At 51.2% G+C, this 16,524-nt stretch overlaps 1 protein-coding gene and 1 long non-coding RNA gene across 6 annotated transcripts in view; one reads left to right on the forward strand and one right to left on the reverse strand.

Annotated features, from left to right (window-relative positions):
• The window catches only part of PLEKHM1 (pleckstrin homology and RUN domain containing M1), a 48,303-nt gene that overhangs the window by 13,328 nt on the left and 18,451 nt on the right, over positions 1-16,524 (reverse strand). For 4 of the 5 annotated variants that reach the window (XM_078437043.2, XM_078437044.2, XM_078437042.2 and 1 more), the window contains exons 5-7: positions 15,144-15,555; positions 5,779-6,049; positions 2,128-3,048 (exon numbers count right to left, since the gene is read on the reverse strand). In XM_078437043.2, coding sequence (XP_078293169.1) covers positions 2,128-3,048; positions 5,779-6,049; positions 15,144-15,555 — 1,604 coding nt within the window. The remainder of the gene's footprint in view (positions 1-2,127; positions 3,049-5,778; positions 6,050-15,143; positions 15,556-16,524) is intronic. The other variant, XM_081791315.1, reaches the window with a different exon arrangement.
• Positions 176-6,227, forward strand: LOC145713133 (uncharacterized). Its single transcript, XR_014136098.1, has 3 exons — positions 176-287; positions 1,018-1,182; positions 6,117-6,227. It is a non-coding gene; the product is annotated as an uncharacterized LOC145713133 (long non-coding RNA).

Raw genomic sequence — 16,524 nt, forward strand, 5'->3', positions numbered from 1 at the left:
CTTAGTCTTTACGACAAAACACTGTTAACAATTATTGCTGTCATTTTGCAGCCGAAGCAGTCGGTGCACAGAGAGGTCAGGAGACCTGCCCAGTCACAGGACGATTAAGTGGCAGAGCCGGTAATCGGATTTGGGTTGGGTTGGTGTTAGAGCCCACATCCTCTTCTACCTAGCTGCCTGTGTTCAATGTTCCCACTGCTTGCTCACCAATGCCAACCTCCCGTAGGCCCACCCCTCCACTGGGGCCCAGAAACGGAAGCAACCAAGTCAGCGCCTCAGCAAGCAGGGTAGGAGCTGGGGACATGGGGCCGGCCGACAGGCAGAGAGTAGGTGGGGAGGCCAACCGGAGGCAGGACCGTCTGGACGCTGCCTGGGCCAGCTTGGAGTCAGAGAGGCCGGACATCTCAAGACAGTGGTGCAGGGTCCGGCTTCAGCTCCTCTGCTGGAGGTCCCTCCACAGCGGCGGGCAGTGAGAGTCAGAGTGGGGCTCAGATCCTGAGCACATGCCTGCCTCCCACAGGGCCAGGGGAAAGAGGCCCTCTGGCCTTGGGACTAGAAGGGCTGGCTCTTCTGCCTAATAGCTGCCTCATCCTAACCTTCGCCGAGGTTTTACGAGGTTCCATTTCAGTATCTATAAAATTCAGCTGCTCCTTGCTCTCCTGTGGGGGTGATGACCAAGTTTAAATGAGATGAGGCTTTGAAAGTGCCCCGTGAACCATGCAATACAGCCAGATGCCGGCGGTGGGCATCCACCCGGCCACAAAGCCACGCCTGCAGCAGGAAGGAAGCCCAAGCCCCCAGATTCAGTCTTGGCCTGAGGGCTGGCAGGTGAGAGGCACAGTGAGAGCCGCCCCCTGCCAGCATTCACACCCACTGGGGGACCCTCCTCACCAGCCCTGGGGGGCCTGGCCTCCTCCCCGAGCCCAACACCCACAGGCGGAAAGTGCAGAGCGTGAGTGTTAGGGGTTGGCGGGTGTGAGGAGGGAGCGAGCAGGGACTTGAAAATGTCTTCTGCAGGAAGAAAACCGCAGACCACTTCCTTCCGGATGCCCGAAGCAGACTCTCCCCTCCGGTCCCACAGGCTCCAGCCAACAGGATGGTCCTCAAACCACCTGCACCGCGTCTCCTGCTAGGGCACCCTGCGGCAGGGCAAGATCCTCACAGCCCCCTGGAGAACCGAAGGTGATGGAAACAGGGGTCTGGGTCCGGGAGAAGAGCTAAAAATGGAACGGGAGCCATGGAATATCTCACAGCCTTGAAAAGCAATGGGGTGGAGAGGCCCTGCGGGGACACGGCCAGAGCGAGGCTCTAGGACCGTCAAGGTCCTCATCTGGCTCCACCACAGGACAGGTTATTGTTAGGACTAAATTAAATAATCCAAATAAAGCAGCTGGCCCGGTGGTCCCACACAGAAGAATCGGACTTGAGGACAGTAATGATACGGCAGATGGACTGACGTAGAATAATATCCACAATACACTCCTCGGTAGAACAAAACCAAGTTGCAGAACAATATATACAGCTGTGCTGGCCCGTACGGTGGCCACAAGCCACAGGCGCCCATTTCAATTTAAATACCTTTAAGTTAAACTGAAAATTTGGTTCCTTAGTCACACTAGCCACATTTGAAGTACTCAGGGGCCACAGGTGGCTTGTAGTTACCATATTAGACAGCACAGATCTAGGATATTTTCACCACCGGAGAATGTTCTATTGCACAGCATTCAGTAGGATGGGCCCATTTTTGTTAAGTGAAAAAGACTGTGTGCACTTGCGAAAGCATGCAGAAGTATCTGGAAGGGTGCCGTGCCCCTGCTCCAAAAGAATCCAATGATAGGGTGATATAATAATGAAGGGGGCGGAGAGCACAGCTCCCTGGATGGAGCTCCCTGAGCAGAGAGAGCAGCACCCGGCAGAGCTGTGCACCCACAGGTCCCAACCCTCGGCAGGGCTGCTGGCCTCGGTGGGTGCTGGGGAGGAGCAGAGGCTACGTCTGCTGCAACATCCCCGGGGTGGCATGGGGGCGCTCGTGGAGAGCCAGGAAAGGGCAGAGAGCCTAAATCGGGAGCCCCACCCGAGGCAGAGTGAGGCGGGCAGGCTGGGGGTGGCGGGACAGCAAGGGGGCACCTGCACAGAAGCAGCCCTGGGAGTCGAGGCCTTTCTCCGTGGGGATGGCCACGAGGTACCGCAGCAGGAAGCCGTTCTCCCGCGTGGCGAACTTCAGCACCTCCTGACAGTTTTCGTCCAGACTCCCGCCCAGTGTCACCGCCTCCTCGGCCGTCTCCAAGTAGGACGCCAGGACCTTGCGTACCAGATCCCTCCACAGGGCGGCCTCCTCAGCATTCCCGGCCTGCAGCTTCAGGACGGCCTTGGCCGTGATGATTTTGAAGAAGGATGGGCCCCCGAGGCTCGTGTCTGGCAGGATATCTCGGATGGTCTCAACTCCGTGGCTGTCACTTAACATTTTCTCGTTGTTTCTCACTCGGAAGCATTTCAGAGACTCCAAGGATAGGGAAAAAATATAGGGCATCCAGGTCCTGTCCGTGTACAGGTACAGAAGGGATTCTTTAATAGCGTCTGGCTCGGGAACTTGGGCAGAGGACCAACAGAACTGCGTGCCCTGGAGAGTCTCGGGCTCAGTGGGTGGGTCCGGGTGGGAGGGGAGGCCACCCTGGGGGGCGTCTGGGGGGTCCTCGGGCTGCTCCGGGTACTGGATGGTCACCCACTCATCCTCCTGCTGGGGCCGGCACTTCTGTAGGGCCTCCCGCACCCGGTCCAGCCAGTCCTCGGCTTCGTCCTGGGAGGAGGCCCGCAGGGCCAGCTTCCTGCCAGAGAAGACCAGCTCGAAGCGGCCGTCGCCGTGGGCTGGCCCCACGGCCTCGCAGCGCAGCAGGGAGCAGTTCTCCACGCAGGTGCGTTCCTCGGTGTTCAGGTAGAGGCGGAACTCCAGAGGGGAGAGCTCGCAGAAGAGTTCCTTCCAGATGCCCATTGCCCCCCGCCGCTCCACGGTGCCCAGCTTCATGAGACCCCGGAATGGGTTGGACAGCCCTGGGGGCAGAAAGAGGCACTTTAGACGGCGGGGCCAAGCCTCTACCTCCCGAGGCCCTGCAGCGGGTGGGGACAGGGGCTGCCGCAAGAACGCTTTAGGAGTGCCTTCATCCCATCCGCACCCTCAGCTGTTGACCTTGTTCCTGAATTTTACTGAGAAAAAAAAAAAAGGACTAAAAAAAATTACCTCCACAGAGCCCTCACTATAGCATCTGTACCCACACTCAGACTTCCCCCTTGTCACCGGGGATGAACTTCCGGCTCAGTCTGAGGCCAACTCCCCCGTCTGCACAGGGGACCCCTCCCCACCGCCCACTCAAGGACAGGGACGTCTCTCCAGCAGCCCCCCCCCCCGCCCCCCCCACCGTGTCACTGCTTTCTCCCTTCCCTCCTGGCTCGTTCCCACCAGCACACAAACACACTGTTATTTCTGCCATCTTTAAAAATAGCTTTCTTGATGGCACTCACATCTCTAATTACCACCCTGTTCCTCTGTCCCCTTTACAGAAAACCTCGAGGAGGTGTCACAACTGTCTCTGGTTCCCCTGCTCCCGTTCCATCTTGAATCTGCTCCAGTCAGGTTTTTGTCCCCTCCTTCCACTGAAACGGCACTTGGGAAGCCCCATGCCCTCCTTGTCACCAAATCCCAAGGCTAATCCTTGGTGCCCATCTGGCCTGACCCATCAGTATCTCAGGACACAGCTGAGACCCTCCTTCCCTCATGAGACACTTCCCTCACACGGCTGCTGAGGTGCCACTCTGGGTACTCCTCTGCCACGACGGGCCACTCTTCTGTCCCCCGGGCTCACTCCTCCGCCTCTCCCTGACATGTCAACATTGGAGCACCCCAGAGCTCAGTCCTGGGTCCCCTTCTCCATTGACACCCGCCTCCTACCTGATCGTGCCTACGCTCAGGGCTTTATGCCAACAACTCCCCAGCGTTTATCTCCAGCCTGAACCTCGCCCTTGAACTTCAGGTTCAGATCTCCGCCTGCGCCATGTACGGCTGATATCTAATAGGCATCTCAAAATTGACATGCCCGAAAATCAATTCCTGCCCCTCCCACTGCAAACCAGCTTTCCTCCCAACATCCCTCATCTCATAAATGGCAAACTGCATCCTTCGAGCTGCTTGGGCTAAAAACCTTTCCTTTCTGTCACACACATACACACGCAGCCCATCAGCGAATCCTGCTGGCACATCCAGAACCCTCTGCTTCTCACCACCTCGACCACTACCACACGGGCTCCGACGGCTGTCACCCCTGGCCTGGCTTATGGCAAGAGCCTGACTGGTCTCTCTCCCCTGAGGTCCTTCAACATACGAGACAGGATGACTCCCCATTTAAAGGAAGTCAGATCACGTCCCTTTGCCCCAAACCCTGTAATGACTGCCATCTCCCTCGGAGGGAAAGCTAACGTCCCTTCTGTGGCCCGCGAGGCCCTCCGTCACTCCGCCCTCATCTCTAACCACCCCCTTCCCATCTCCTTGGTTTCCTGGGCACGTGCCCATGGCAGGATCTTTGCATCTGTTCCCCTGCTTGAGCCACACAGGTCGGCCCTTGCCTTCCTGCCTCTCTCCCTGCACATCTCCTCAAATGTCACCTTATCTGTGAGGGCTTCCTTGGCCACCCATATGAAATAGTATGCTCCCCCCCCGTGGCACTCCCCAAGTTCTCCATAGCAATTATTATCACCAGTCCATACAATACATTTACTTGTTAATTCCCTTCTTCCCTGCCTCTTGCACTAGGATATAAGAAGTCTGTGAAGACAGGGACGTTGCTTTGCTTCCTGCTGTGTCCCCAGCACCCAGAACAGCCTGGCACAGCACAGATACTTAATAAATACCCGCTGAATGAGCGTGTGCCTGGACACCACACACCCCTCTATGCTCCCTGTTTCCTAGGGCTCTGTCAGCAACTGGGGGGTCCAAAGGACACACAGTTCTCTCTCCCGCAGCCTGAACTAGCCTTGGAGATTTCAAATAATTGTATAGGGTCTGCCTACCCTTCAGGGAACCTGACGGCCTAGGCATGAGGCACACTTTCTCTGGCATGGTTATATGGACTACAAGAAAAATCTAAAAGAAGCCAGTGTGGAGACCAGGGCTCTCCTAAGCTAGGCACCTGGCCGGAATCGTCTGCTGGGTCACGGCAAACAGAAAATGAAGTGAGAAAGAGACCGGCTCCAGGGCAGACTTTTCTGTTTGTGGGGGTTGTAGAGAAATTCGGTTATGGTTACCGAATGCTTTTTAGAATTGCACAGGGTGTGGAACTCGAGCTGGCCTCATTGTAAACAGTGTACAGAGGACAGCTAACAGATGGCAGAGCTGATACACCCCCACCAGAGCTGTTAAACAAACCATCGAAGACAGAGGTCTCGGGAAGGGGCACTGAAATGCCTTCCGGAGGCAGGGTTTGCTCTGAGCTACAGGCAGAACCCAGAGTCGTGCATAATCACATGACTTCGGGGGGAAAGTTTCAGTATTTCAATATATGAAACAGGTTTGGGGGCATGATACTGTGGAGCTCTTATGAGAAAATATAGCACTTTTCCTGAAATGCTTCCCTGAATTAGTCAGCAAGGGTGTTCCTGATTACATTTTGGGAAGAGGTTTTGCTCGTGAGAACACACTACCCAACCGGTAATGGAAAAGAGGGCTCTGGCACTGCTCTCCGAAAGGCACTGTCCCCGCGGCAAGGTCACTGGAACCCTGCGGTCACCTACCCATCTGCCTGCGGTGCACCACCCTGAAGTTCTGGTGCTCCTGGGCCGCCGCTGCCCTGCTTGGCCGGCCTCCTGGGGAAGGCACGCAGGCTTGGTCTAAGGCCCCCGTGGAGTGGCTTTTCCTTGGCCCCTGAGAAAAATGCCGGAGGACCCCAGACTGGGACTCCGGAGTCCCTCCGGAAGAAGCCACGGAGGGTTCTGAAGGGCTCTCTGCGGGCGGCTCCTGGGGAGGCCGGTAGAAGTCATCCTCTGAAATCCAGCTCCTGCTCTTCTAGTGGGAAGGGAGGGAAGACATAGGTGGTGTTTGAAGGTTTTTGTGTGTTTGTTTTGTTTTACAGACATCTTGATGGAGACACAATTCACCGATCATCAAAGGAACCCATTTAGAGCACACGACTGAATAGTTTCAGTGTATTCACGGAGTTGTGCAACCAGCACCACGAAGTTCAGGACATTTTCATTCCTCCAGAAAGAAACCCCGTGCTCGGGAGCGGTCAGTTCCCATTTCCCCTCAACCGCTCCAGTTCTAGGCCACCACTAATGTACTTTCTGTTTCTAGAGATCTGTCCATTCTGTTTACATAAACAGAATCTTCATTTATGGTTTGTCTTTTTATTCATTTGTATGTATATTTATTTATTTCGGGGTGTGTGTGGGGGAGACAGCATGAGCAGGGGAGGGGGACAGACAGGCAGAGAAAGAGAGAGACAGAATCCTAAGCAGGCTCGACACTCAGTGTGGAGCCTGACGTGGGGCTCAATCTCACGAACCTGGGATCACGACCGGAGCCAAAATCAAGAGTTGAACGCTAAACTGAGCCACCAAGGTGCCCCAATATAAAAGGAATCTTATAAATGTGGTCTTTGTGTCTGCCTTCTCTCTGAACATCAGGTTTTCTAGGTCCATCCATGTTGTAGCAGGCATCAGTATTTATTACTAACTAGTATTCCAAGGTATGGATGTAGCATATTTGGTCTGTCCGCTCATCAGCTGATGGGCATCTGGGTTGTTTCTGCTTTGGGGCAATTATGAATAATGCTGCCATGAACATTCACGTAACCATTTCTGTGTGGATGTATGTTTTCCGTTCCCTTGGGTACACGTCTATGAGTGCAACTGATGGGCCATTCGGTAACTATGCCTAACTTTCTGAGGAATTTCCAAACTCTTTCCCTAAGTGACTACACCATTTTACTTTCCCACCACATATGGGGATTCCAATTTCTCCACATCCTTTCCGACGTTTTTATTATCTGTTTGATTATAGCCATCCTCACGTGTGTGAAGTACCGTCTTGTGGTTTAGGTGTGCAATTTCCCCAGTGTCTAAGGACAATGACACCAAGCATCTTTTCATGTGCTCAGTGGACATCAGTAGATCTTCTTTGGAGAAATGTCTATTCGAATTCTTTGCCTATTAAAAAAATTTTTTTAATGTTTATTTATTTTTGAGAGAGACAGCGAGCGAGTGGGGGGGGCAGAGAGAGAGAGAGAGGGAGACACAGAATCCGAAGCAGGCTCCGGGCTCTGAGCCGTCAGCACAGAGCCCGACGTGGGGCTTGAATTCACGAACCATGATCTGAACCGAAGTCGGAGGCTTCACCGACTGAGCCACCCCACCCAGGCTCCCCTAAGTCTCCCAATGATTTTGAGTTAATTCTTGTGTATGGTGTGAGGAAGGGGTCTACCTTTATTTTGTCGCAGGTGGACATCCCATCATCCCAGCACCAGTTATTGAAGGACTACAGTTTGTCAGCCCTGCTTATAGGGTTTGAGATGAGGGAGGCATGGGTGAGCAGGACCCAGGACCCCTTCTGTTGCTGAGACTGAAGCTGCTCACCAGTGGGACAAGTGGGGTGGGTTTGGGGTCAGAGAATTGTGGGAAGGGATTTTAGCTTCCCGCCTCCCCCATTTCAAGCGCTCCCTGCCTTTCTGTGCCTAAGCATGGATGAGCAGAGGCAAGAAGAAAGCTGGCTGGACTGCCCTAAGTGGCTGTCTACACAGAGGAAGTGACTCACACGAGAGGTGGGTCCAGCCCAGCTATTTTGTTAAGTGTCACCAACCTCACCCTGAAGTTGCTATTTCCACCCCCTAAATGAGACTGCCCTCTCTGCTCCCGTAGACGCGGAAGGGGAGTAAGGCTGAGGCTGCCCTAGAGGGATTGGTTTGGACAGTTTAATCTATTCAGATGCTTTATGGCACCTTAAGCCAAGAGTGGAGAACTCTGAGTCAGGAGTATCGGGGCCTCAGAGCTGGGCTCCAGGGCTCCCTCTGAAAACCCTCAGAATTAGCAGGTGCTTCCTTCAGTCAGTGACAGGACAATGTGTCAATCAGGGTGGCTACTTGGGAAGCATTTGCAACACAAGATTCTGAACAAAGCCTGCCTGGGCCATAGAGACCCAGGGGAGCTCCCCCAGGAAAATGGGCAGGAGACCCACAGAGCCTGGCGCACACACCTGGGAAGTCCTGCGGCCTCCCAGCTCACTATTCCTTAAGACTCAGCTCAGGGGCCGTCCATCACCTCCTCTGGGAAGCTTTCCTGACTATTCCCCAGCCTACACTCCTCCCGCTGCCTAGCTGGGTCAGGGACTCCTCGGGGCTCCCACGGCATTCTTTGCCCACCCCACCCGGCACCTACCAAGCTGTATGCAATGGCCGCTCTTCTTTCTGCCTGGCACAGAGTTATCACAGATGAGGGAATAATTCTCAAGTATCAAACGTCTTTGGCATAAAATAACAAGGCTGGGGCAAGGGGACTGGAAGGAAGGAGACAAATGTGAATTGTGAGGTGATATATGTTCACTGGTGAGGGCTTCTCTCTCCGAGGAGGCGAGGGAGACTACCGGGAAATGTTCAGACACGGTCCAGCGGCCACAGGTCAGCCCCCAGGAAATGACACTCCAGGAAAAATCTTTTGTTCTCTTAGACAACAGACAAAACCAGTGGGAACACTGGGTCCGTGCAGCTTCTGCACACAGGCCTGGATGGAGCTCTGTAGCTGTGCCCCAGCCAGGGCCCCCGGTCACAAAGCGGGGTGTGAGGGGGGGGAGAACCCCACTGTTCCCCCTCCCCCTTCCTACCACCTACCTTCCTACCTTCTGCTCATTCAAGCCCCCACAACTGGCCAGTTCCCTGCCGCTTTAACAGTGGAGGAAACCGCCACAGACCACGGGTCTAAGCCATGGCAGCACCTGCCACGAGGGGCCCGAGACAGAGGAATGCCACTTTCACTGGATGAAGTCTTAGAATCCAGACTGTCCTCTGGAGTGCAACTGAGAAATCCGTTCACAGCCTCCCGGAGTCCACAAATAGAAGTCCCCTTAGCTCCCCCACTCCCGGCCCCTTTCCTTCCTGGCATTTGTCACCAGTGTAATTATGATGTGGGTAATGACTTGCCTGATCCAGTGTCTGTCCCCAAGGAGCAGGGCCCTTGTCCGTCCTGTTCCATCACCGTACCCAGTATGGTGCTTGGCCCAGAGCAGGGCCTCTGCGGTGAATGAATTTAAAATAATGTTTTTTGTTTCTTTTTTAAAGAAAGACCGAATGGCTCTCATGGTTATACGACTTGACAGTCAGAACCCTCTACCCACCCCACCCCCCCCACCCCACGCCAACAAAGTGTCAAATAAATGGCAGTGACTAAGTGACAGAAGCACAGGAAAATGAGACTCACAGGGGTGACACACGGGGTGGAGCCGGGGGTCCACCAGGTGGGCTGCACTGGAGTGCCCAGCGACTATCTACTTAGTGGAGGGATGAGTGGGTCCTGTGGGCTCTCAGCAACCTGAGTCCCCTGAGGCCTGCGGGGAGGCAGAGCCTGCCCCGGTCAGACCCACCAGCCCAGCCCATGCACTTGGCGGCCTACTTCTCAGCGTAAACTCCCACGCTGGCATCTCGAGAGTCTCTGAGAGTTCGAGAACCATTAATTACGCCTGCACTCACCCAGGTACGCCTGCACTCACCCAGCTGTTACAGAAGGGAACAGACATGCTCTTCCGTATCACGGAGCCGATATTCGAGTCCAGAGGCAGGAATTCAAGTGAAGCAGGCAAATGGGAAAGGGAGTCACTGGGGACTATGCTTTTGGGACAGGGTGCTGGGGGAAGGCGGAGACAAGGGTGAGGAAAAGGGGCGAGCTGGGAAAGGGTCCGGGCAGATGGAATGGCAAATGGAAAAGCCTGGGGCTGAAAGGAGCCTGCGGTGGCAGAAGCTGCCGGAGGCCAGAGGAGCAACGCCCGGTGAGCCGAGGAGCTTGGGTGACAAGTTAAGCTGCCCTGTCCCATCAGCTCTGGGACCCTGGCAAGACAGGATGTCGGAGCTGAGACACAACATGAGTCAGGTCTTGGACGGGAGTGAACTCAGCTTGGTCAACGCCACTCTGTGGCATCCTGCTAGGGCGTGCAGCCCCAGACCCTAGGGGTAGCCCCCTGCTTCCAGCTCAAGCCGGGGGCTGTGGAGTCGTTCTTCTTTACCCTTCAGGGTGTTGACAGCTGTCGGCTCAAAACCTTCAGAGTCCTCTGACATTCTGGGCCCTGAAGACTCTTCAGGATAGTAAAAAATGGAGACTGTGACCCTCACTTATACAGCTACATGGCTTATACAGTCACATTCAGTCAGTGGTGCTAGTCAGTCCGCTATCTGTATGGACAAAACGTGACTTTTGACTCTTACCTCACACCATACACAAAACTCAATCCCAAGTGGATCATAAATCTAATTGCAAAAGGTAAAACAACAAAGCTTCTAGATGAAAATACAGGGGTCTTCACAGCTTTGGGTAGAGATCTTAAAAATAGACACAAAATACATAAACCACAAACAGAGAGGCCAATAAATTGAAGAGCATTAAAACCAAGAATTTCCGCTCCACGAAAAATACCATTAAGAGATTTAAAACACAAGCCATAGGGGCACCTGGGTGGCTCAATCAGTTAAGCATCCAACTCTTGATTTTGGCTCAGGTCATGATCTCACAGTTTGTGAGTTCAAGCCCCAAGTCAGGCTTTGCACTGACAGTGTGGAGACTGCTTGGGATTCTCTCTTTTTCCCTCTCTTTTTGTTTTTTAATGTTTATTTATTTTTGAGAGAGAGAGAGAGAGAGAGAGACAGAGTGCAAGTGGGCAAGGGGCAGAGAGAGAGAGATGGAGACACAGAATCCAAAGCAGGCTCCAGGCTCCAAGCTGTCAGCACAGAGCCCGACGCAGGGCTCGAACTCGTGAACCGCGAGATCATGACCTGAGCTTAGCCGACTGAGCCACCCAGGCATTCCTCTCTCCCTCTTTTTCTGCACGCGCATGAGCATACACACTCTCTCTCAAAATAAATAAATAAACGTTAAAAAAACAGGCAAGCCATAGACTTGAAGAAACGTTTGCTATATGTATATGCGACATATTTTTTTCTCTAATAAAAGACATATCCATAATATGTAAAGAGCCTCTACCAATGAATCAGGAAATACACACAACTCAATTTAAGAATGAAGCAATGACTTAGAGACTTCCAAAAGCCAATAAGCAAACGAAAAGGTATCAAGACCGTTAGTCATCAGGGAAATGCAAATTAAAACCACAGTGAGGTCCCACTACACACCTATTAGAGTGGCTGAAATGAAAAAGACTTATGACCCCACTGGCTAGGATAAAGAGCAATGAAAATGCTCACATATTGCTAATGTGAGTACAAGTCAGTGCAAACACTGTTAGAAAACTGCTTGGCAGTAGGCACTAAAGGTAAACATATGCCTTCCCAATGACTGGGCAATTCCGCTCCTAGATATATACCCCCAGAAAAGAGTGCAGAGGGGTTCACCGAAATACAAATGTAAGAATGTTCACATCAGCTTTCATCATAATAGCCCAAACCTGGAAACAACCCAAATGTCTGTTAGCAGGAGAATGGATAGATGCACTGTGATATATTCTTACAATGGAATGCTACAGAACAATGGAAAAGAACAAACTATAGCCTCATGCTATATGCACAAGTGAACCACACAGACATAATGCTCAGTGAAAGAAGCAAAAGGGTATACGTTGTACAGTTCCTTTCATACGAATGAAGTTGAACAATAGGAAAAATTAATCTACGGTGCTAGAAGTCAGAATAGAGGCTTCCTTTAGAGGGGAACAATGGGACAAGGCATGAGAGAGCCTTCTGGTGGGCTGGAAATGTTCTATGTTTCCATCTGGAGGGTGGTCATAGAAGGTACATCGTATATAATTACTCACTGAGATGTGTACTAACGATCACTTTACAGCATTCCTCGAAAACGTTCTAAAGGGGGAAATAATAGTGTTTTTTTCTGGTAAATTTTTAAAAATCTTTATTTTTGAGAGAGAGAGAGAGAGAGAGTGCGCGCAGGGGAGGGGCAGACAGAAAGGGAGACACAAGAATCGGAAGCAGGCTCCAGGCTCCGAGCTGTCAGCACAGAGCCCGACGCGGGGCTCGAACTCATGAACCACAGATCACGACCTGAGCTGAAGTCGGACGCTTAACCGACTGAGCCACCCAGGTGCCCGGAAATAATAGTCTTTTGAACAAATGGTGCTGGTACCACTGTACATCAATATGCAAAAGAATCGAGCTGGACCTCATCCTCATACCATATACAAAAGTCAACTCAAAATGGATCATAGATCTCAATGTAAGAGCTAAAACTATAAAATTTTTAGAAGGACACATAAATCTTTGTGACCTTGGGCTAGGAAATGGGTATAGACAGGACACCAAAAGCACAAATGGCAAAAGAAAAAAATAGGATTGGACTCTATCAACATTGAAAACATTTATGCTGTAAATGTTACCACCAAGAAAGTGAAACGACAACTCACAGGATGGGAGGAAATAGTTGCTAATTATGTATTTAATAAGGGTATACAATCCAGAATATATAAAGAACTATTATAATTCAATAATAAAAAGACAAATAATCCCATTTTAAAATGGGCCAAGGGGTGCCTGGGTAGCTCAGTGGGTTAAGCATCTGACTTTTGGTTTTGGCTCAGGTTGTGACCTCACGTTTTGTGAGTTCAAGCCCTGCATCGGGCTCTGTGCTAGCGGCAAGGAGCCTGCTTGGGACTCTCTCTCCTTCTCTCTCTGCCCCTCCCCTACTCAGGCACGCACTCCCACAAAATAAATAAGTGAAAAATAAACAAAATAAAATGAAAATGGGCCAAGGTTCTGAAAAGACATTTCTCCAAAGTAGATCTACAAGTGGCCAAAAGTCACACAAAAAAGATGATGCTTGACATCATTAGTCATTAAAGAAACGCAAATCAAAACCATAAGTAGATACTGCTCGTGCCCTTGGCTAGCTATAATGACAATTTTTAAAAAGACAGTAAGGACTGTTGGTGAGGATGGAATACATTGCTGGTGGGAATATAAAATGGGGCCGCTGCTTTGGAAAACAGTTTGGTAGTTCCTCAGAAGGTTAAATATAGAGTTACCATGTGACCCAGAGATCTTGCTGCTGGGTATACATCCAAGGCAATCAAAAATATACCCACACAAAAACTTGTACATGAATGTTCACTGCTGTGTTATTTATATTAGCCAAAAAAATGGGGGAATAAAACAAAAGTCTATCAACGGATGAAGGACAAAATAAAATGTGACGGATTCATACAAAGGAATCTACAATGAATTATTACTCCCTGAAGCACAGATCAGGCTCCGAAAACGACGAATCCCGAAAACAGTATGTTAATTGGAAGAAGCCAGTCACCAAAGGCTGCATATTACATGATTCCATTTATGTGAAATGTCCAGAATAGCAAATCTATAGACAAAGGAAATAAGTGGTTGCCAGGGGATGAGAGGAGTGAGGCCGGAGGAGGAGGATGGGGCGTCACTGCTAATGGTAAGGGATTTCTTTTCTTTTCTTTTTTAAATGTTTTTATTTATTTTTTGAGAGAGAGATAGAGACAAAGCATCAGCAGGGGAGGAGCAGAGAGAGAGGGAGTCTGAAGCATGCTCCAGGCTCTGAGCTGTCAGCACAGAGCCTGACATGGGGCTCGAACTTGTGAACCACAGATCATGACCTGAGCTGAAGTCAGACACTCAAACGACTGAGCCACCCAGGCGTCCCAAGGGATTTCTTTTATGGGGGATGAAAATATTTTCAAATTCGATTGTAGTGATGGCTGCACAACCTTGTGAATATACGAAAAAAAAAATGGAATTATACACTTTAATTAGGTGAATTGTATGGTATATGAGTTATATCTCAATAAAGCTATTTAAAAGCGTGTGTGTGTGTGTGTGTGTGTGTGTGTGTGTGTGTGTGTGCAAGCGCATGCGCGCGTGTCCTAGTCTATTTCACGGCCTTGGCCCCATCCTGAGTTACAGGATCTGGAAGCTACCGGATGAGAGATACGCACGGATGGAGCTGAAAAAGCCAGACTATATCCTAACGTGACCCCAGACAGCAGCTGGGATAAACCTGGGGTTCTGTATGTCCACGTGCACACGTGCATACAACTTCCTACCCTGGCTATTCATGACTCAAGAACAAATGTGAAATGGCAAAGAGCTCAGGTCTACAGCTTTGACAACCGCTTCACTGGGCCGATAGTTCTCAAGCCTCTGACCCATGGCTCTGTGCAGGAGATTCCCAGGGCTGGCTTCCCTCGGGGTTATCAACAAAGGAGACTGGCCCATTCTAGAGCTGCACTGCCCAACAGAAATAGAATTCCAGCCACATGTATCATTTTCAATGTTCTACTAGCCACGTTTTTAAAATGTAAAAAGAAACATGTGTAATTAACTTTTATATTTAACCCAATATCAACAATATTTTCATTGTAACACGTAATCGAGAAATGATTGAGATATTTCACCTTCTTTTTTTTTTCAGACTAAGCCTTCAAGATCCAGTGTTTATTTTACATAGCTCATCTCAGTTTGGACTAACCACATTTTACACGCTCATTCAACAGCCACGTGTGGCTAGTGGTTACCATATTGGATGGTGCAGTTCGAATCTGGCTCATACTGCAAGATGAGTATTCTCAAAGTCTGGTATTTGAGAAAATCTGAATTTAATAATAACAAGAGCTGAGGAGGAAACCAAGGCTCAGTGAGGCAAAGTGCCTTGCCCGAGGCCTTGAGCTGATAAGTGGCAGTGGTTATGCGCAGGGTCTATGATCAGATGAGAATTATCTTCTCTACGGGGTCAATGTGAGAGGACAAGAGAGACCCATGGGAAGGGACTGGCACTGTGCCTGGCTCACGTCCACCGTGACAGATATGAGGGGCTAATGGAGACAAGGCAGAGACCACTCGGGGTGGCTAGCTGGGGAGACCCTGCACCAGCTGAGACATTTCCCCAAGACCTCTCCCCGAAAAGCTTGTATCACTCACCGGGCTGGTGGGTGAGGACACCCCAAGGCTCCGTGCAGCTCCGTCATCCTCCAGAGACTTCTGCTGGCCACTCCCCGGGCTGACTGCTCTGGCCGCCGCCTCTCTCACGGGACTGGAAGGCCTCTGGTCTAAAATGCTCACCGAGGGGACAGCTTTGGCAGTGCCCAACTGCAGCAAGCCCAGGGTGCCAGGTGCCTGGGGAGGCGGCTCCTGCTTGCGGTCCCCATCTTGAGTCCCAGAGGATGCTTGGGGCGGGAGGGGCTCTGCGGGCACATCAAAAGGGACGCTGGCCTCCAGGCCGGGGAGGGGGAGTGAGGCCCGCCCTGTGGGAATCTCCATTTCTCCACTCAGTCCGCTCAGTCCGTTGGTTGGCACAGAGTTTACCTGGGCTTTGCTGAATTCCGACAATACCCTAGAAGTTTTTAAACAGAGAAACCTGTGTGACAAGCTGTCAGCTAGAATGCCCAAGGCTATTGGGACAGCGGTAAGAAGGCAAAACTGCTGTCTGGGGATTTCAAAAACAAAACATCCTCGTCATCCACCCACCGTGCTCCTCTGCTTACACACAAGCCTTCCTCTGACACTCCTCACAAAGTTTCTCCCCAGCTGGGACTGAGGTAGAGTGGGCGGCCAAGGGAATTGCGGGGCCCGGGATCTCCGGTGCAAGCGCTGGTCCACCAGAGCTGGGCCGTATGTGGGGTCCCAGATGCCTCCTGTTCCCAGGACCTGCTGCCGGAGATCAGTGTACACGGGGTGCAGGAGTGTGCACGCAAGTATACATGGGGTGTGCACCTGCTCACTCTTCCAATGGTACTGGCTCTTCTTGCCCTTCAGTGGTGCTTCAGGGACTACGGGGAGCCAGTGTTACTGTCTTTATGTACACACGCACACGCACGCACATGAAAACTACTCTGGGCCTTCTAAAACGTGCACTGGCTAGTGGCTGCTCCCCTTCTCCTGAGGCTTCTGAGAATCCACATTCTGTTTCTGAACTAGAACTATTGGCTGTCTCCTCCTTTGTTTATGAACCAATAGAGTATGTCACGGGCGAATACAGATTCATACAACAACAAAGCTATCCGGGGCCCAAGAGATTGCCCATATCTGCCCTAATGGTTTAGACTGAGTCAGAAGACATGCCAAACTCCCCTTAATGTGGGCTCATTTCCATAAGGATTTTAGAACTCAAGTTTTTACCTTAATGTCTTCTGGCTGAGCTGTGTGCTCTTATCTACATCATAACCCCAAACAACATTTCAAGACATGCTAGTCAAACATTGGCGAACAACCCATACATTTATGGGCAACTGATTTACAGCCCAAGACATTTCAGTGGGGAAAGAATAGTCTGTTCAACAAATGGTGCTGGGATAAGCGAACA

The sequence above is a fragment of the Panthera onca genome, chromosome E1 (assembly GCF_046562875.1).
Source record: "Panthera onca isolate mPanOnc1 chromosome E1, mPanOnc1 haplotype 2, whole genome shotgun sequence".
Classification (NCBI taxonomy): Eukaryota; Metazoa; Chordata; class Mammalia; order Carnivora; family Felidae; genus Panthera; species Panthera onca.